Genomic DNA, 20349 nt, shown 5'->3' with positions numbered 1-20349 from the left:
ACGAAAAAAAAATATTTACTCATACCCATCTTTTCAAATACGAATACGGTACGGATTAGATAAACAGATAAAAAAGTGTCATTAACATTTTGATTTGTATTTTCAATAAAATATTTTTCAAAACAAGAAAAAAATTATAATAATAAATACAACTAATTTGTATTATGAAAATCTAATAAAATACAAAATTATGATGTATCATCTTCATGCAAATATATATATATATATATATATATATATATGAGATGGGCTATGGTGCATTGCAATGCATGGAGGGGTTTGTGCATTGAACCATAAATATAAAATTCAAAGTCTAAATGGCCGATCCAAACCGTTCATCTTGTTCTCCATATTAATATGTGCTTGGAGACCAAATTTTACATTTTTATGAATTTTTTTACTATTTATCAAGTATTTTACAAAATTGTTGATCCAACGGTGGCTGCTGATTTTACTGTTTTTTTAAGCCACCGTTGGATCAACAATTTTGTAAAATACTTAATAAATAGTAAAAAAAATCAGAAAAATGTAAAATTTGGTCCCCAAGCACATATTAATATGGAGAATAAAATTAACGGTTTGGATCGACCGTTTGGATTTTGAAAAATCAAATTTGGACCGTAAGCACTTCTGCTGTATGTGATCTGAAAATTGAATGGCTGATATTAATGAACGGTTCAGATCGACCGTTTGAATTTTGAAAAATCAAATTTAGACCGTAAGCACTTCGGTCCATATGCAACCGAATGTATATTAACCTCTCTCTCTCTCTCTATATATATATATATATATACACATATATATAATTTTATTTTTAAAAATTACTTTATATAATAGCGGATAAGATAATGAAAAAAAATCGGTACTCTTATCCGTTTCCACTAAACTAACGAAAGAAATCTTATTCTTTTTTGGATACGAGATATGGATCAGATCGGATAAACGGATAAAAGGTGTCATTGACACCCCTGTGTAAAACACGACTGCCAAAGATGCTCACGAGTGAGTACAGATGTTGCACTTCTGATCAGCACGAACATTAAAGCAGCATACATGAAGCGGATCGGATGGATGGTTGGTTCCAAGTTCCAACTTCCAAGAGAGCATCGGACCATCGGACCCATCGGCAATTCGAATCCTCTGAAATATCTCAAACTTTGCGTGACTTTATGGAAAATCTCAACCGTTTAAATATGTTCTGCACGAATCTCAAAGCACAAATAATAGAGGCCCCTGCGCTATCACCGAATAGGCACCGGACACGTCGGTCACGCAAAAATTGAGATATCTCAGAGGATACGCACTCCCGCGGCCCGCTCCCGTGAGAATGAATTCGCATCCTCTACGTTCTGAGCGTTGCGTGACTTATTGGAAAATATCAACCGTTGCAATACGTTCTGAGCGAATCTCAAAGCTAAAATAATACTGCCCCCTACGTCACCCCCGAATAGGCACCGGACACGTCGGTCACGCACAGCACAAATATGAGATATCTCAGATCTCAGAGGATGCGAATTCCTTTCCTTACCTCTCGCACAGCTCCTAAAGCAATATATGTTGATGTTCTCACCATCTCTCCTTGTACCTCCCACCAGCGCCAGCACTCTCCAGTCTCCACACTCAATTTTGAAAATAGGACGGGAAACAATGTCATGGTTCCTTGCAAAGAGAAAGATATCCTTCTCTTTCTTCTCTTCTCCCTACCACCACCATCAATTGGCGCTTCTAACCCCTCTCCCCCGCCAGTCTATTTCGACCCAATCCCAGCAAGTGAAGGAGGTGCCGTTCATAGCACAGTATCTCATCTCCTCCTTGGGCTTCTTCCCTGAACGAGCGCTCAAGGTCTCGACTAACAGGCGTTTTGTGGCAATCAAATCTGAGGACCGGCCAGAGTCGGTCGTAAGATTCTTCAAAGATACCGGTCTATCAGATGATCAGATCAAGACTGTTGTTTCGCTCTCTCCACATCTGCTGGCTTCCAATGTGGAGTAGACCCTGAAGCCAAAGGTCCGTGAATTGAAGGATGGGGGTTTCTCTGGAGAACTACTGGTTCACTTGATACTATACAGCTCAGCTGCCCTTTTGTCCAAAAACCCTCTATCGCGCCTCCTGTTTTGGAGAGATTTTGTTGGGAAAGGCGATGAGGCTTTGTTGAAGATTCTTCAGAGGAATGCTGGGCTGATCACATATGACATTGATAAGTATGTTGTTCCAAGAATAAAACTATTGAATGAATATGGATTGTCAAATCGAGATATAGCAGGGGTGCTTGCCAGTTACAGCAACTGTATGAGGAGAGGCTTAGAACCTTTGAGGCAGGTTCTTGAGTTTATTGAGGAGCTGGGGATTCAAAGAGAATCTAGCATGTTCAAGGGCGCGTTTAAAGTAGTTCATGCTTCTAGCAAGGATAAACTTAAAGGAAAGGTCGACTTCTTCATGATGAGGTATGGTTGGTCACAGGAAGAGGTGTATTATGCCTTTAGGAAGTTCCCTTCAGTACTTACACTCTCAGAGGGAAATGTGAATCTAAAAATGGACTTTCTTACCACAAAAGGGGGTTTTAAGCCAAGGAGCATAGCTTCACAACCTGTGCTGCTTGGGTATAGCCTAGAAAGGGTATTGATCCCAAGGCATACTGTTTTGAGTGTATTAAAAGCGTTGGGACTGAAGAAAAAGTATAGCCTTCTCACCGCTTGTGTGATTTCTGAAAGGCGCTTCCGTGAGTTATATGTAGTGCCATATGAGAAGGATGTGCTTGGGCTCAGAGAAGCTTATGCTGCTGCTTATGGCATAAAAGTGTCAGTTTGACAATCGTTCATGTTTGCAGAAGAAAATTGTGGATCAATTTGCAGTTGCAAGATGAAATTAGACTTCTTTTTATTAATAATTTGGCCTTGCAAGCTTGAATCACTGTGATACACAACATATGAAGGAAGCTGTATGTTCTGTTGTTGTTTTTTACATTTATTTGGCTGCTGGTTGTAGGCTTCAATATTTTTATAATTTCAGTTGTTGTTGGATTATTTACCTTTCTAGGATTGAAGTTTGTAGTTCCCTGTTGCTAGCTTTTCAGTTCAAATGTCATTTCAGTTGGATAACTGTTCCTAATTTCAACTTCTTTTTTCTGTTCTTTCTTTCTGGTCTTTTGTTGCTTAATTGTCTGAGTGCTGGTGTGAGACTGTTTGAGAACTACTAGTGTAAGACTATCAGAGTACTCAGCATTTAAGCTTTCAAATGCAAGTATCTGGCTGAACTCGTAGCACTTAAGCTTCTATTTAAGCTTTAAAGCCTCATAAGACCATCAATTGCATAATACTTCCAAGGGTCACCAAACAATGCGGTACTGGTACCACAAATCACAAATGTTGCTACTGGTATATTGTATGGGCCTAGATGCACACGTAAGAGGAAATTATGGTCAGCTTTTTTTTTTCAGGAGACCTAGATACTGAGTACACCAGTATTACATTTACACCTACGAGATAATTGTATTTCGTCCTTGCATTTCATGAGTCAAAAAGTTTCAAACTTGTGATCAACATGGAAGAGAGTGAGGGAACTTCAATACCATCATCTATTTGGTAAAATGGGATTCGACCAAGTACTGTACCAGAGTGCAATAGTGGCAAGTTCCACTAGATTTGGTCTATTTGGAAGCACATGAATGAATTGTGCTTCACTGAAAACAAAAGTTCCACTAGATCTATGCTATTTCTAATTGTTTCTCTAGTGCAATATTGGACAGGTCATGTGAGGAGGTGAAGAGTGCTGCTGGTTCCTGGCTCCCTGAGGATATGGTATGGAAGCTATACCTCTACAGGTCTCGAGCCCAGATGATGTGCAAATGGTGGTGTGGCATGAGCAACCCGTTGACTGAACCAGTGTCAAATAGAAATTACCTCAGCCCTGAGTTGTGAGGCTTAATTCTAGTATACTTTGTTTTTGTTTTATGTTTGATGTGATGTTCTAGTTCAGTAGTTTGTGATGACTGCAGCCATGTTGATACTTTTAGGTTTATCTTGTGTGGTGCTAAAACTGAAACTTAGTAGCTACAGTGTGGTTGTAAGTTAAACTAGTTTAATGCGATCAAAACGGGCAATTCATGCCTTTTTTCAACACACAAAAAAAAAAAATTAGACTGACCCGAGGAATCTTTATTGTATGATTGTGATTGGGTTTCATTTCTAGCCTATCCCAACTCGTTTGGAACTAAAGACTTGGTTGTTGTTGTTGTAGACTGACATGAGGAATCTTTCCAACCCATCCAGCAAACTTGACTATACTCTTTGACTGAATTGAACAAGTCAGGTTCTGACCTAATTGAACTCGATCAACCGACACAACCAATCTTGACTGAATCTAAATCAAATTGAGCTGGGCCCTCAAGTTCAGAACCGGTGATAGTCGAAACCAGAACCTGACTAGCTTAATATAGAACATCAAACTGCTCAACCAGATATGTTATCCAGTTTGGACCCAAAAAGAATCAACTGCTAATTGAAAATCAGTGTTAGTAGGCAGTAATTCGCAATGATCCAGGTACCAGATCCCGATACCTGAACATGTCCTCCTGAAAAACTAAATTAATGGGGATCCTAGAGAATCTAAATCCAAAAAAATGATTTAAGATTCTTAAGACACCCAAAATAACAGAAACCCAAATTCCAATGATTCGAGTCCTACACAACAGGACCAAACTCACCCTAGTTACCTACTCCATCCAATTGCCACCTCTAACTGAGAAGCACAGCAAGACTGTTGTTATATTATAGTCACAAAGTGTTGAAAATTTGGATTATATGATAAGTTTATAGAATCAAGAAAAGAGACATTCTATCATCAACTATTAGTGAGCTGAAGCTAACAGACGTAAGAATTTGGATTCTGGTTTTTCCATGTACCAATCCTGTTGTGTACTTGACAAAAGTATCAGGAACTCTTTCCTGACTGTTGGGAAAGGATTATTATCACCAGCTGTATATATTTTTCTATTAAGCTCATTGCTTCAGTTTCTTGACCAACCGAGAAAACTTGACAAACACTCCGTTAGAGCCTAGGGTTGGCAGCCATTTCTTCAGCATATACAGAAAAAGGTGCTCGGGCCTCGAGAGAACTAATAACTAGACAATGTCTAAGATGATTTATTTGTTTATTTATTGCTTTCATTAGAGATTATATTCACAGTTCTTAGTATCAGAATCCCTGGTCCCAAAATCACTAGAAAATGGTACAAATTTTAAAGCCAGGCCAATAATTTAGATTGCGAATGTAATATCAACTAGCTCAGGTTTCAAATATCAACTAGATTAACGTACAAATAACCACCAGACTCGACCAAAATAGAACACGTAAAATGAGTATTCACAGCTCTAAACACACAGAACAACTTCATTTAATCCTCAGTAAAGCAATTTAGTTGTCCTTTTTCTGTTCAACTATTTCAGCACAATACAGAATCCTATACATGCATGCTTATCATTTATTTCCCTGATGCAAGAGGCTTGGCGAGGATCTTCTTGGGCAGCTTGTCAATAGTAGTAGTCTTGAGCAGGAAAAGCCTACCTGCGCGCTCTTGTAATGTACCACCACATTTTAAACCGTTCTTCTGGAGTTCAGATTTCAATCTTTCCATGCCGAGAACCTGAGTTAAAATGCACAAATAAAAAATAAAAAGAACATTTAGCATAATAATCACTGAAATAAAATGAGGATCACAATGAAGCGAAACAAATATATTCATCAATGGTGATATGTGATCACTAATATCAAAATAATTTAAATAGATTTTGGTGCAATTCAAGGATGGTCACCCAATCAAATGCACCAATAAACTGAGCCATTAACATTTTTAAATTACTCGATAAATAACTTGTGTTTTCAAACTGCACCAAATTTGATAACAGCCTATCTTATACCACATGAGATATAACTACAATTTTAGTTTTTCCTTATTTTGATAAGCGCTAAATTTGAGGTCAAACAAGAGAAGGAACTCTTTAAGATAAAAGAATGGAACAATGTGATATCAGAACAATAAAGTGTACCTCCAATTCAGCAGGAGAATTATAGTTATCAAAGTTTAGCGGTTCATCCAAACCACAAATGCCACCACTAGCGCTTACCACCTCAGCATTAACCTCTACACTCTGTTTCTCAGCAGCAACTTCTACATTTGCCACCTCAGCAGTAACCTCTACACTGGGTGTCTCGGCAGCAACTTCTACATTTACCACCTCAGCATTAACCTCTATACAGGGTGTCTCGGCAGCAACTTCTGTATTTGCCACCTCAGCATTAGCCAAACTCTTCATCTCCATATCTGACTCCATCTCTGCTTCTACACGGACATCGGACTCGACAATATTCTCTTCTTCTGAGATTGTCTCCAGTGACTCTCTACCAGACAGCTCCCCGTTTGATGGAGAACCAGAAACAGGGCTAGAATTATTATTCGAGTTTTCTTCTGATTTATCAGATGAGCTGGAGCTATTTCCTTCATCAATTATTACTGATTTTGTGTCCTCGCTGCTTTTTTCTTCTTCATCATCAGTGTCACTATCACTGTCTGCAACCTTTTTCTTTCCCATCCTACAAAATAATATACATGAAAGGAACAGTAAGAGAAATTTGAAGATAGTCAAACTTTTGGTACTTCATTGTCCAGACCACAGATAAGCCACTTACGCAACTTCTGGAGTCAGTCCAAGCCACTATCAACAGACTATTTGATTTCAATGCAAATCCCTCATATAGTAGTATTTTTTTTCAAGATATTTCAATTTTGTTTCCTCTTTTGTAGATACCTTCTTGAGGTTACTATCTACTAAGGCTCCAAATTTGATAGAATATAATGTAACTGATTCTTGGCCAAAAGCTCAATAGTGCTGTGATTGAGAGGACAACAGCTAGTCAATTTGATTTCGGTACCAATAATCAAACAGAGTTCAAGCACAGTTCCATGCAGAAACTAAAATTTGAAGAGGTATCTGTGAAAATATAGAAAGGTGCAAAAACATTAAAATCACTAACAATAAAATAAAAATGATCAGAAAACACTCACCAGATTTTCAATCTCTTAGAAGAACCCGGACCAGATGCCGGCAAAACCTTCCTTTTGTTTCTTTTGTTTTCTTTGTACAATTCAAAGCTCTCCTTTACGGATTCTTCAACTTCACCAACACACCTCTCAGCATCCTTCCTATATTTCTCCAAGTATTTCTCCACCTCCAAATCTGAGCTCTTCTTCCCCTCCTTAGCTTTCTTCTTTAAAAAATTCTCTGCCAGCTTCTCTAACTTCCTCTCTTCAGCCTCATCTTTCCATTCCTCCAACCTTTTCTCAGCGTTCACGTGGCGTAACCTCCGACCACTCATGTCACGGCATGCATCGAAATTGTTCGTCTTCTTCTGACCCGCTTTTGAGGCGGCGCCACGAAGGAGAGACCCAAATCCGCCTTTTCCACCGAGTAAACGGGGTAAGAGCGAGAGCGAGGGAAAGATATTCCGGCTGTCAGCGGATACTACCGTTTGATCGGAAACTTCCCTCGTGCCAGATATGAGGCGGAGAGATTGGAGCGGGAGGTGACATCTAAGAGAGAGATGAACCTTTAAGTTTTCGCCGGAGACGGTCGGGGATGGGAGCTGGAGGCAGAGAGTGCGCCCGTCGAGGTGCTTGACGAAGATCTGGTAGATCGCCATGGCTAGGGTTAGGGTTAGTGTTTAGGTGCCTCTTTTCTCTTCTGTCGCGCGGTTCGTGCAAGAGAAACTTAGCAATAGCGGTCTACAGACGGATTTTGGTAATTGGTCTGCTGCTATTTTGGCGTCCTGTTCTCGGGTCCGGATCCTCTAAAAGTGAATCTAATTTTTGAGTGGAGACGTGTCGGTGCTTATTCGGAGATAGACAGATATTCTCGGGTCCGGATTCTTTAAGATTCGTGTTAAAATATTTCGGACGCTCTGGATCAAAACTAAAAAATTGAGTTCGTGGGATCCGAATTTCCTGTTTTCGGGGTACTGTCAATGTCAAGTAAACCAACTGTGATAAATTGATAATAGCCAGTTTTTTTTTTTTTTTTATTTATTTTGGAAGGTGAATGAGATATAGATTGAACATTAAATTAATACAGATATAGAAAAAAAATATTGCATAAATCAGATATTAAACTGAGGGTTCTAATTTCATTATTTTTTGTTTTTATTATGTTTTAATTTTTAACAATAATATTTTTTTAAATATATATGTCAAAATAATACTATCAGAAGTGAATTTTATTATTTTATTTAAACGTACATAACAATTATCACTTATTATTTTGGTTTCTATATGAATCAAATAAGTTGGAAAATTAACGTCTAAAAATTATTCACACCAGTGTGTTTTTGTAAGTTCTTGATAACAATCCAAAAACAAAGTCAAAATATTATAATCTTTTACATGTGTGTCGCACCCCAAATCCACCGGGTCTGACAGCCTGCCGCGTGTATAAATCAGGCGTCACATATACACGCAAGACAGTGGATCTTTTATATGCATTACCAATATCCTCACTCGCTGCGTCCGCATAAAATAACCTGAAAATAATCGGGAGGGTGGGGGTGAGAATAAATCCTCAGTGCGAATTTGCCACATATGAATTATTGGACTTGCAATCAAACTCTATATTCAACAATGAAACTCAAACAATAACAATGCAAACAGTTATATAAGAAACATAAATAACAGAATGCCACTACTCGACAACAGTTAATCAACCTGAAACACAGTTTACGGAATTTCCAAGATGGTTTTCAACACACAACATATATTTTGGCTTAACTCGATTCCTAACTCAGTTCAATTGGGCTTGTAGCAATTACAGATGTTCTCTCGAGCTGAACCGTTATCAAACCCACATCTGTAGGGTTACAGACGCCTACAGATGGCCAACCGCTGGACCCTTTATCAGACACCCATCTGCAATTGCTGTTTGGCTTAACCATTTCCTAAGGTCCGGTTTACAAGTCACCAATACAGGTCAACTTGACACAAATGCAAACACACGGAATCAAAGTTACCTATACAGGTCAACTTTGCTAAATCTCAAGCAAATATATATCAAAGCCACACATATAGGTCAGTCTCGCAAAATCATAACAGGTCAAACGCATAAGTCAGCAGCGTCACCCTATCCAGCCACCTAAACAGGTCGGTCTGGCAAATTCTAACAGGTCAAACGCATAAGTCAGCAGCGTCACCCTATCCAGCCACCTAAACAGGTCGGTCTGGCAAATTCTAACAGGTCAAACGCATAAGTCAGCAGCGTCACCCTATCCAGCCACCTAAACAGGTCGGTCTGGCAAATTCTAACAGGTCAAACGCATAAGTCAGCAGCGTCACCCTATCCAGCCACCTAAACAGGTCGGCCTGGCAAATTCATAAACACAGGTCAACGGATAGGTCACCGTTACCTTATCCAGCCACCTAAACAGGTCGGCCTGGCGGATTCATTCACATCAAGAACAATTAATAGAACTAATCAAATAATAACCATACCAACATGCCAAGTAATCTTAACCAAACAATTCAAATCATTCTCAGTTATGCAAGAATCAATCTACAACATGAATTCCAAAATATGCAACAATTAATCATTCAACATGACAAACGAATAAACAGTTTAATTCCTGAAAATAAAGTATCAAACAAGTCCAAGAATCCCGCACCTTAGTATGACGAGCGAACCGCTTAATTTAAGGATCGGACGTCTCGTATTGTCTCGCAAGTTCTTGCTCGACCGAGCCTACACCTATATTATACGTATACTTGGTTTAATTCGGGTTCAGTGGTCTATACGTTTACTTAGGGTTGGTACAGTCCCAAATCAATTCTTTTCGGTTCATTCTTTCTTATTAAAAATCCCATATAACGGTGCACAAATGCATCTAGACCCTCTAGCCATATACCATTTCACTTTGGTAACAATCAATCACCGTTTTACTACTTTGATTCTCGGATCAATTCAATCCACCGTTTGGTTAACCCTAATTTGGTCAAAATCTCAAATCAGTCGTTAAATGTTCTAAAAATTCACGATCAGGAGGCAACCCTACCGATTACAAGTCTAATTGGTCGGGTTAAGCAAATCAAATCACGATTATGCCAACTTTCAATTTTGGCACGAAACCCTAGAAATCAGATTTCATAAATCGGAAGAAATCGGGAAAAAGATTGGCAAACAAACTAGTAAGGAGTGTAGAGGAACTAGTCCTCGAGCAATTCGAACACAAATCTCGGGTTTAAAACGAGAATCTGAGAAATCGAGAAAATTCGAGTTTTCGAAAGAAAGAAGGAGAGAAAGAAATACCAAATAGGAGGGTTCGGAGAGATCCTCGGCTGCTTTCTCGGTTCCAAACTCGATTTCTCGCAACAATCGGGAGTCTGAAAGAAACGGAAAGTTCTCGCACTCTTTTCCTTCTCTTTGGCCGAAAATCACGAAATAATGGGGAAATGGTGAAGTGAGAGAGAGAGAGAAGGTTGGATTTGAGTTTTAGGGCAAAAATCACCCTGAGTGCGGATGCCCCCATCCGCACTGCGGGTGGCTTGACCCGCACTCGGGACTTAGAAAGTTTTCAGACCAAAATCAAGAAAATCCGAGCCTAGTGCGGATGAACCCCACCCGCACTGAGCCTATAAAGTTCCGAAATCTCGAAATTTCGACGCGGTTTCGATTCACACTTAACTTACTTATTTAGGGGAACCTTAATTAAGGTTTAAACTTCTATTTTATTAACATGATTTATCGATTCTTTGTTTTAAATCATTCTAATTAAATTGTAAAAATTTCATAACGTAACAATGTGCATAGAGAAAACAATATAGATCATATTTAACAATTTTATTTTGACATTTAAGTCATTAAAGTTTTAAAAATAAATGCATAACGAAGACAAAAAAATGAAGGCATATGAATTAACCTCTATTAAATTAATAACAATAAATTAATATAAACTAGTATTGTGCCCGTGCGTTGCAACGGGATATATTATAAGATAACAAAAATTAATTCTCATACAAAATAAAAAAATTTCATTAAAAAGATAACTCAATGAAAAAATAATTTATTTGACAATATTCAAGAATATTAAAAAAAAAGATTTAAATACAATATAGAATAAATGATCCAGCTTAGCTACGCATGTAGAGATGAATCGAACTGAAATGCGATGGTGTTGCAGCTCGACAAAGTGCTTGCAAAGAAGTGGATCATGTATCAAGATGCCGTGTGTCTTAGCATGGATCATGTATCATGTCATAAAATTGAGATTTTCTTCTTTTATAACTCGTGTGTACAAATATCTAAAAGCAATTTTTTTTAAAACAGAAATGTTTGCAAAGAAGTTCATATACTAAACATTATGATGATGATTAATTAACTGTGGAGGAAATATCACATAAATAATATTCTAAATAGCATGTTTCAAGGTTAGCTTACGTGAGATATAGTTTGGCATGTATATGTTGTTGGTTCTATTCAAGCAATATTTATCAGGATGAATAAAACACACATCTTATCATATATTTTTGTGAACTAATATAACCAGGTTCTGAGTTCTAAACATTTCAAAGGAAGAGTTCCTAATAAACACAAGTGGATAGAAAAATATGAGATTGTCAAATTATTGATATAAAGGTTTTGGGTCTTCTCATTAAATGAAGAGCAATTGCTCATACAGTTTGATCCAAAAAATGAAAAGAAATATGTATGTAGGTTGGTTATAACTTTCAAATTATAAGTAGAAGAAATAAGTAATTGTCTCAGCACATTATGAGCCTAAATTAAATAGTTTCTTGCAACTCGTTTAATTAGGAAACTTTTACAACAAAACAAAAAAAGGAGACAAATGGTGTTCTTTTATTAGATAAAAGTTAATTATAGAGGCCTGCTAATAAAATGTTAGCACCGGGCATGTCTAACATCTAAATTCCAATCAAAATTAAGAGGAAAATAGAGATTCCGTACAATTATAATGCCAAAATAAGAGAGTAATCAATATTGTTGTCAAAAATAATTTTGAGTTTAATGCTTAATATATTTGTCGGCAAAAGCCTTTTTCGGCCTTTACAGGCCTTTTTACCGGCGTTTAAGAAGCGCTGCTCGAAATTTGGCTTTCTTGGCATTTAAGAAGCACTGCCAAAAAGTTGGAATGCCGTCAAAAATCCTGGGTAATAAAAAAATTCTTGAAAAATTTCAAAAATTCACTATAAATCATAGAAAATTCCAAAAATAGAAAATTTTGTTCTAGAATGCTCATGGGAGTGTTGTCTATATGCTTCTGCAATGAATGGCTTGGCTTAATTCACTATAAACCAGTATTTCTATCTGATTTGGTCTTAAGGGCTGTTTTAGACATACGTTGTACCAGTATAGGTTTCTTTTGGTTTTGTTTGTGTGAAACATTGATATAGGTATGCCAATATGTTGGTAAGATGGCCCATGAGTTAATCTCCAATATCATGTCCATACTACTCCATACCAGATTCTTACATGACATGTCGAAAGCTTTCAGAATGGTAGTTTAATTTTTTAGTTCGGATACTAAAATTATTGTTAAATTGCTTTAGCAAGACTTAATATCCTTATACATGTTCCAACCAGTAAGTAATTACATGTATTAGGTAATAAGTGTTCCTTTGTCTTATCACCTGTTACACTGTAGCACTCTTGGATCATAGTCATCACAGAGCTAGTGAAAGAAAACATACCTTTCTATCAGCAGCCACCGCATCCTGAGGTTCTGGTGCTATGGCAACTGGTGTATCCCTATTGACAACAATGTGATTCTTAACCACAGCAGGCATGCTGAACTTTGCTTGACCTGCTTCCATAGAGAGTACCGGCACGATCAATGTAACAGGTGATATTCCCTCAGATCATCAGTATTCTTCAGAAGTTAGAAGAGCAGAGTGATTACCAGGATTTTGTTGCCAAGTGGGGTTTGCATATGCTGCTGCAGAGCCGGTGGTAACATCACAAGTTAAAAGAACAAATATGAAGTACCCAATTTGGTTCCTCTTTGGCTCCACCTGCATGAAAAACAAATAAGAAATTTAATTAAAATTCAGTGTTCAGTATTTGGTTGAAATTGTTAAAGCATCACCACACCAGATCAAAACTGGAGTTTATTCACAACTGGCAATAAAATACGTCACAGTTATTGGAGAATAGTGACTATAGTTGAAGAGTTTTCAATACAAAATTTTTTACTTATCCATCTCATTTTTTTTTCATCTTTTTATGAGTAACATTTAACCTTATAATTAAACTGTAACCAGAAATATGGAAACAAACTAAGAAGTTGCATTTCATAAAAACAACTAAAATAGACCACCTATACAGAAAAGTGCCAGGATGACCTACAAGAGAAAACCCTTATCAGTGGGCACCAAGACATGTACCCTCGGTCTGGAACAGTGACGGCACAGGGTATGGACCCTAGCCCCGGGTTTGAGTGAAGAAAGGGGGAAATGTGAGGGGTTGAGCAAATCACACAAGATCGTGGCATCGGGAAGCAAAGAAATGCGCTGACAAAGAGCGCGAATCTGTACCTATTCGATAAGGAAGAGAAAGAATTGACGGGAGATCTACGACTGCGAAGGAGGCGGCGGCGCTTCATCTCTCAGCGTTGATCCTTCCGCGCCTTGAGCTATAAGTCCTTGTGGGTTCGTCGGAGGAGGAATCGCTAGAGGAAGCCAAGAAGCCGCCATGGCAACCGCAGAGAGAGATTTGGATTTACGGGAACTCGGAAAGAGAGATTAGGAGTTACGTAGATTCCTGATCAGAAAAAAAAAAGGACATATGGTGCTGTATGTGTGTCAATCCGTGTAGCGAGTAAATTGCTAACTAAATTTAGACTTTTACATATAAAACAGATATATTTAATCAAAATAAAAAAATCATATAATTGAAGGACTGATATTTAATCCGAAAATTTATCTATCAATCTCAATCGTTGACGGATCTAGACATTAAGCCCCTTAATAAGGAAGAGAGATACGAATATGATAATAATTGAGATACTAAAATAAAATTATTATGCATTTCCCTAGATAATATATACATTATATATAAGTTGTAAAAATTAACTATATAATATTTAAATTTTATATTAAAAAATTATATATCAACTAACAAAATTATACCAATTATTGTTATATTATTCGTTAATGTATCAAATAATTATAAAACAACAACAACAACAACCAAGTCTTTAGTCCCAAACAAGTATCGAACAATTATAAACCTTTAAAAAAACATGAGTGGATAGTATGCTTCAAAGCTCAAATCAAAAATATATATGAGACTCTAAAATGGATATCCGGATTTCTTTGAAATGGTGACAGTCAAAATTACATCAATCTGTTCAATATAATTTTTGGTAATAATTAAATTACCACATGATTAAGGGGACAATGCCGATTTGATTTACACCCACACTTCGCCAGATAACCATTTGGCCCGGCCCAAAATAACCTGGGATAGCGCCGCAGATATAATCAAATCAGGCCCGGCAAGAGCCCAACACGAAACCCTCTTCCTTCCCAGTGAGAATCAGCAATCAGGGAACTTAAACAGGAAGAAACCTCGTTTCTGTTAAGGCAAGAAAGCTCGAAAGATTATGAAGGGAGAAGGTAGCAGCGCCGGAGCGGCGGGAGGCGGAGATAAGGGCAGAGCCATGGCGGTGGATCCTACTCTGCCTCGGTGGATTTGCCAGAATTGTCGCCATGCTCTCTGTGTCGTCGGTGTCGAATCGTACGCGGACAAGTTCTTCAACGATCCTTCCCGATCCGGTTCGGCTTGTTCTTTTGTTATTTTTGAGGAATATCTGGTTTTGATACAATTTTTTTATTGGAATTCCTGATTGTGAATTCGGAAGTGGCGTTTAGAGTTTGAATTTGCGTGAGGCTTGGAATGGGTGTCGATGGTCAGTTGAAGGAATAAGTAGCAGTGCTACTTCGAAAATTAGGTTCTGATTTAAAGGAAGCCTATATAAATCTAGAGAGTAAGAGAGGTGTGATGGGAAATAAGCATATTTCCATTAAAATTGAGCGACCCTAGAGGGACAGAGGAGGTTTTAAGCTAATTCAAGTGAAAAAAGTAACATAGATTTTAGTAGATAAAAGAAATATGCTGATACTGCTCCCATTAAATCCCTAGGTTAATCAGATCATTTAATACATTCCAAAAATTGACAGGTATGCAAGCATCAAACGTGCAAGGAAGTGTAATGGGTGCTAGCCGGATGGACCAGTCCTTTGTAATACTATCAAAACAAAGTAGGATACCGGGTCCTGGAATGCCCCCACGCTCGACACGGACAACTCCACAATCTGATGTTCCCCAGTCCAGTAAAGCAATGGAGGAGTCTTATGTTGTTCTTCCCCCTCCCATCTCTTCAGTGTACAAACCTGAGCTGGGTTCTGACAGAGGGGGTGCCCAGTTGCCAGTGAATAGTGCTAGCAGCAATAGCCCCTTACAAGGGAACAATAATAATACTAATATTTTGGGATTTCACTCGAGCGTCACAGTTTTGAAACGAGCATTTGAAATCGCAACGTCACATACACAGGTACATGCTGCTGCCGACTGATACTGTAGTCTCACTCGGTTTTGCTAATAAGTCTTAAATAGCCCAATTGAACCTTAAATTTGGTATTGGCCTTTTAGTTAAGTATTAATTGACCCTCAAAAGTATAGCTATAAACCAAGCAGGGAACATATGGGGGTACAACATTGGTCAAACTGGTTGCACTACCTTACCAGCACATACTAATCAGTTCATGGTAGTAGTAAAGCAAACTGGAATGGAACTGAATTAATAACGTGAATTTGTGGTTTGTACCCTTCCAATTCTTCATTGTTTTTTTATGGTCCTGGCAGATTGAGCAGCCTCTCTGCCTTGAGTGCATGCGAGTCGTGTCAGACAAGTTGGAGAAAGAGGTTGAGGATGTCAACAGAGATATACAAGCCTATGAAGCCTGCCTCGAGAGTTTAGAGGCTGAGCTGCAGCCAGTTCTTAGCGAGGCCGATTTTTTGAAAGAGAAGGAGAAGGTAGTTGAACTTCCTATTCTATTGAGTGTACTTCCTTTTTATTCTTTTGTATTTTATGTGCATAGGACATGACGGTTACATTACGTGATGTTTCTTTTTTGAAACTTTTTGTGGTCTTGAAGAATAGAGTTCTGTCCAAAAATCATGAACAAACCCTACACAACAGCATTAAGCATATAAGCTCTTTTGCGTGGGATCTTTATTATTACCTCCTATTGTAAGAGGAGCAACCCTTTTACTAGTTGAATACCAAACAACTTTGCACCAGTTATCTGAACACCAAGAGTTTGCCCCCTCTGTACAAAGAGACACCAAATTTATTGCATCAAACTTTCACAAGTTGTTTGATTTTCCTTAGTGTACACGACGATTTGTGATACTGGTTTACATTCGTTCGTTCGTTTGTTTTTATTTAGTGTACATGTGGATTTCAAATACTTGATTAATGTGATATGTGTGTTTCATTTTACGTGCATATAGTTTTAGTATGGAATTTTTGCTGATCTCCTTCCTTTCTTGTCCCCCCTAAGCTTGAAGAAGAAGAGAGAAAACTTCAAGCAGCAATACAAGAAGCTGAGAAGCAATGCTCAGAAGTAAATACTGAGATGAGAGACCTTGAAAGAAAATCAAAGCTCTTTGATGAATTAGAAGAACGGTATTGCTATTTATTTTTATTTAAATTCTAATTAGTCATGAATTGTTTATGTTTTTTTTTTCGTACTCATGTAATGTGGTGATCTAGATTCAGCATAGCTAGGTTAATAATTTTTTTTATGTTAATTAGGTATTGGCATGATTTCAACAACTTTCAGTTCCAGCTAACATCTCATCAGGTAACTTATCTTTTGAAAAAATGTATTGAGATCCCTGTAAACTTTGTTGACTATATTTTTGTTGGGTCATGACAGGAAGAAAGAGATGCAATTTTGGCAAAGATAGAGGTATCTCAAGCACATCTAGAGCTACTGAAGCGTACCAATGTCCTTAACGATGCGTTCTTCATTTCGCATGAAGGTGAATTTGGTACAATTAATAATTTCAGACTAGGACGCCTCCCAAAAATACAGGTACTTATAAGGATTGATATATGGAATCTCACTAGGTTAATCTTGTGCTTGTTGTTTTGACCTCATATTTACCTTCGTCAATACATTTTATTGTCATTTTCTCGTCTTTTTAGGTGTTTAGTTTGATCACCGAGATTAATGTTAGGCTTAGTTGATAAATGGTCTTACAATTGAGGGTTGGTGACAATGTGGGTTGAATTACTGCCTTTTTGGTCAGCTGGTCAAGGAAACTGGCTATATATGTGTTTACTGTTTAAAATATCTTTCATGCTCTATTTTAGCGTAAATATTAGATTCCAAATGAGGAGCACTGCATATTTATAATTTCAGGTGGAGTGGGATGAGGTGAATGCTGCGTGGGGCCAGGCTTGTCTTCTCCTCCATACTATGGCACAGTATTTCAGGCCTAAATTCCCGTATGTAGATCTACCTAATTGAAGTTTGTTTGTTGTATAATTTTTTTTTTCTGTTTGAAGTATTTTCTCAACTAAAACTTTTCGGTAACTGCTTTTCAGGTACAGAATTAAGATCATCCCAATGGGAAGCTATCCGCGAATCACCGACACTGGTGGTAATACATATGAACTGTAAGTCTGTCCATGCATGTGTTTTCTGTGTGTGTTGGAGAAATAGATAGGTCTGTAGTTCCATAGTAAATTGAGTACAGATTAGAGTTCATACTTGAGTTTATGATTTATTACGGATGATTAACTGAGGCAAATTTGGGTAAATTGTACAATTGGGGGGTGTAATTGCACAGGAGGATCAACCATTGCAATTTAGTGTTACACAGAGAAACTGAGGGTTATAAGGGCTTTAATTAAGAGGAAATCAAGCTTTAATTGGTTGAAGTCTATAAATAATTAAATATGTTGGACCAATGAAAATTTTTGGGCCAAATGAACCCAAAATTGAGGGAATTGGTTCTCTTTCCGTTTGGATTATTTGTCTCTGGCCTAACAATCTTTTATATATTTCTTTTCTCAGTTATGGCCCGGTGAACATATTCTGGAGCACGCGATACGACAAAGCCATGACACTGTTCATTACATGTCTCAAGGAATTTGCGGAGTTTGCAAATTTTCGTGACCAAGAAAACAATATCCCTCCAGAGAAGTGTTTCAAGCTCCCTTACAAGTGAGTCTTACCTGATAAAATTTTACATGCTTGCTACTTCGTACCAGTTGGTTTACCCATACCAGTATAAAGTCCTGTGTGGGTTTCCCGGTGAAGTTTTGCCAAAATCTTTAGTGGGAAATCATTGCTAGAGAAATCTCACTGGTTATATGTCAACCACACGTAGAGAAGTGAATTGTAGCAGGGTACCACTAAGTTTTAACTATCTGTGATACCAATTTAGTTTGTATCTTGTTTTATTTAATTGCTTAAAATGTCATGTTTAAGCCGAAGAACTTAATCACATAAAAACCATAGGTTATCTGATTCTGGCCTATTACATGGCGAAAGCATCTGTTTTGGTTTTCACGAAAGAGAAGTGTCTAACAAGGAAAACTCTTTCATGAAATAGGATTGAGAATGATAAGGTGGAGAGCTATACAATAACACAAAGTTTCAACAAGTTAGAGACCTGGACTAAAGCACTGAAATACATGCTCTGCAATTTGAAATGGGTTCTTTATTGGTTTGTGGGAAATACCAACTTCCAGCCGCTTTCTTCCATGGCCTCCTCTCAGTCTGACGCCCTGGTTCCATCTATCAGCTCTCTGTACAAAAGAACTACTAGTTGATCCAAGTTCAAAATTTTAGACTAACTGATTTCAAGAAAAAGTGTTTTCCCCTCCAATTTGTATATAACAAAACAGGATCTTTTCAATTCCTTTTTTTTTTTTTTTTCTTATTGTATATATATATATAACTTACAACTAAGATGTTGGATAAGCTTTTAATGGTTGGTTTCACGCCAGCAAAAACGGAATTGGTCAAATAGGTAATTTATATAATCTTTTTTGGTGTTGAAATATTCATCTTTTATATAGAGCTTTCATGAAAATTTAGTCTGATAGATATGGGGAAATGAAAGCTCTTTTAGGTACGTTTAAAAGAAAAACCCTTCGTAGCTATGAAAATGGAGATCTCCTTGGGTCCGATGTCCATTGGACCCAAAGTGGTTCCAATGGGTTCGGTAACTGTCGGATCTGTTTTAGGATTCGTGTATACGGATTTCAAAGTAGATGTGAAATTGCGAGCGTGAATTCTAAAGCAGATCTGACGGTTAGCGAATCCATTGAAACAATTTTGAATCCAATGAACATCGGACCCAAGCTGCTTCCATGAAATGATGAAAATGACATCTTCCTTTCAAATCCTAATTGCTCACACATTTTAGATAAACAATGTGTGTTTATCAAAAGAATGCGTGCGCATGCCAACTAACAGCATTGAGAACTTGGGGTGATAAATTTGAATGAAGTGCGCTAACTTTGTTTATATATATATGTATATATATTTTTCTTGAGAAAGTTGACAGTGACAACTTTAGTTAACTATCAATTTTTGAATATTTGGTGGTTGAAATTTGTTAAGTAATTCATATGAACTCGAAACAGTGTTACTTTTTTAACAATTAAGTGGAAGACTGGAAGCATATATTATTGAGTGTTAAACTGTTACTTGTCATTATCTATATGTTGTTGTTCTAAAGTGATCTCCAGCTGATGCAATGAGGCGGCTCCTTTACAAATTACAACCACTACAAAAACATTTCTCGTTGGATAAGAATCATAAGATATACCGACGGAGCAACTAACACCACCACAATACTAAAATAATACTGTTCTTCTTTCCAGCACAGCTATATATTAAAAGCATTTAATGAACAATTGCATAAATGTACCATCCTTTATTGAACTCACAGAAATAACAGACTGTTCTGCTTAACACGTCTTGTGATAATTTATCAAATTTCTTTGAAATATCATTAATCATCTGCACAAACTCTAATCACACGACCGAGATAAGTGCTAAAAATCTAAATTAGATAAATTCAAAATACGTGATTAAGACGATTAAAATTATATCCGCAAATTTGTCTTTTGAAGATCTACACCTAATTACTTCTACAATTTGATCTTTTACTCTAAATCTATTTTACTTCTCCATTAAGTAAACATCTACATATTAAAAACTAAATAAGTGACTTTAAGTAGAACTATATTTTTTTCCAACTTTCTTCATAA

At 37.3% G+C, this 20349-nt stretch overlaps 3 protein-coding genes and 1 long non-coding RNA gene across 8 annotated transcripts; 2 read left to right on the top strand and 2 right to left on the bottom strand.

Annotated features, from left to right (window-relative positions):
• Positions 1–1647: 1647 nt before the first annotated feature.
• LOC144563038 (transcription termination factor MTERF8, chloroplastic-like) lies at positions 1648–4062 on the top strand. Its single transcript, XM_078312406.1, has 2 exons — positions 1648–1947; positions 1993–4062. Exons 1-2 carry the CDS (start codon positions 1648–1650, stop codon positions 2806–2808), a joined length of 1116 nt encoding a protein of 371 aa, XP_078168532.1. The 3' UTR covers positions 2809–4062.
• A 1172-nt stretch (positions 4063–5234) lies between these two features.
• LOC144562829 (Ubiquitin-like superfamily protein) lies at positions 5235–7800 on the bottom strand. The gene is made up of 3 exons (XM_078312127.1): positions 7061–7800; positions 6045–6588; positions 5235–5641 (listed from the first exon to the last, which is right to left on the bottom strand). Exons 1-3 carry the CDS (start codon positions 7693–7695, stop codon positions 5480–5482), a joined length of 1341 nt encoding a protein of 446 aa, XP_078168253.1. The 5' UTR covers positions 7696–7800; the 3' UTR covers positions 5235–5479.
• Positions 7801–11353: 3553 nt separating this feature from the next.
• Positions 11354–13756, bottom strand: LOC144563294 (uncharacterized). 5 transcript variants are annotated; one of them, XR_013514304.1, is made up of 4 exons: positions 13583–13756; positions 12949–13060; positions 12740–12852; positions 12056–12195 (listed from the first exon to the last, which is right to left on the bottom strand). It is a non-coding gene; the product is annotated as an uncharacterized LOC144563294 (long non-coding RNA). The 5 variants fall into 5 exon arrangements; XR_013514300.1 differs by lacking the exon at positions 13583–13756 and having other exon boundaries at positions 11354–12164; positions 12740–12855; positions 12949–13404; XR_013514301.1 differs by lacking the exon at positions 13583–13756 and having other exon boundaries at positions 11354–12164; positions 12949–13404.
• Positions 13757–14559: 803 nt separating this feature from the next.
• Positions 14560–19051, top strand: ATG6 (AUTOPHAGY 6). Its single transcript, XM_078312404.1, has 10 exons — positions 14560–14824; positions 15230–15603; positions 15915–16085; positions 16616–16740; positions 16870–16918; positions 16994–17152; positions 17483–17568; positions 17668–17739; positions 18140–18289; positions 18681–19051. Exons 1-10 carry the CDS (start codon positions 14653–14655, stop codon positions 18898–18900), a joined length of 1578 nt encoding a protein of 525 aa, XP_078168530.1. The 5' UTR covers positions 14560–14652; the 3' UTR covers positions 18901–19051.
• Positions 19052–20349: the final 1298 nt, after the last annotated feature.

Source organism: Carex rostrata, chromosome 12, assembly GCF_964058835.1.
Source record: "Carex rostrata chromosome 12, lpCarRost1.2, whole genome shotgun sequence".
NCBI classification, from domain to species: Eukaryota; Viridiplantae; Streptophyta; class Magnoliopsida; order Poales; family Cyperaceae; genus Carex; species Carex rostrata.
The sequence above is the reverse complement of the archived record's forward strand: the minus strand, read 5'-3'. Positions and strand labels throughout refer to the sequence as shown.

Coding starts and splice junctions, on each gene's coding strand:
- ATG6 (XM_078312404.1), top strand. CDS start 14,653: ATGAAGGGAGAAGGTAGCAGCGCCGGAGCGGCGGGAGGCGGAGATAAG. Junction 17,153..17,482: donor GACGCCTCCCAAAAATACAG/GTACTTATAAGG, acceptor TTATAATTTCAG/GTGGAGTGGGATGAGGTGAA. Junction 18,290..18,680: donor TGTTTCAAGCTCCCTTACAA/GTGAGTCTTACC, acceptor TTCATGAAATAG/GATTGAGAATGATAAGGTGG.
- LOC144563038 (XM_078312406.1), top strand. CDS start 1,648: ATGTCATGGTTCCTTGCAAAGAGAAAGATATCCTTCTCTTTCTTCTCT. Junction 1,948..1,992: donor CAGATGATCAGATCAAGACT/GTTGTTTCGCTC, acceptor AATGTGGAGTAG/ACCCTGAAGCCAAAGGTCCG.
- LOC144562829 (XM_078312127.1), bottom strand. CDS start 7,695: ATGGCGATCTACCAGATCTTCGTCAAGCACCTCGACGGGCGCACTCTC. Junction 6,589..7,060: donor TCTAAGAGATTGAAAATCTG/GTGAGTGTTTTC, acceptor ATTATTTTGTAG/GATGGGAAAGAAAAAGGTTG. Junction 5,642..6,044: donor ATTCTCCTGCTGAATTGGAG/GTACACTTTATT, acceptor ATTTTAACTCAG/GTTCTCGGCATGGAAAGATT.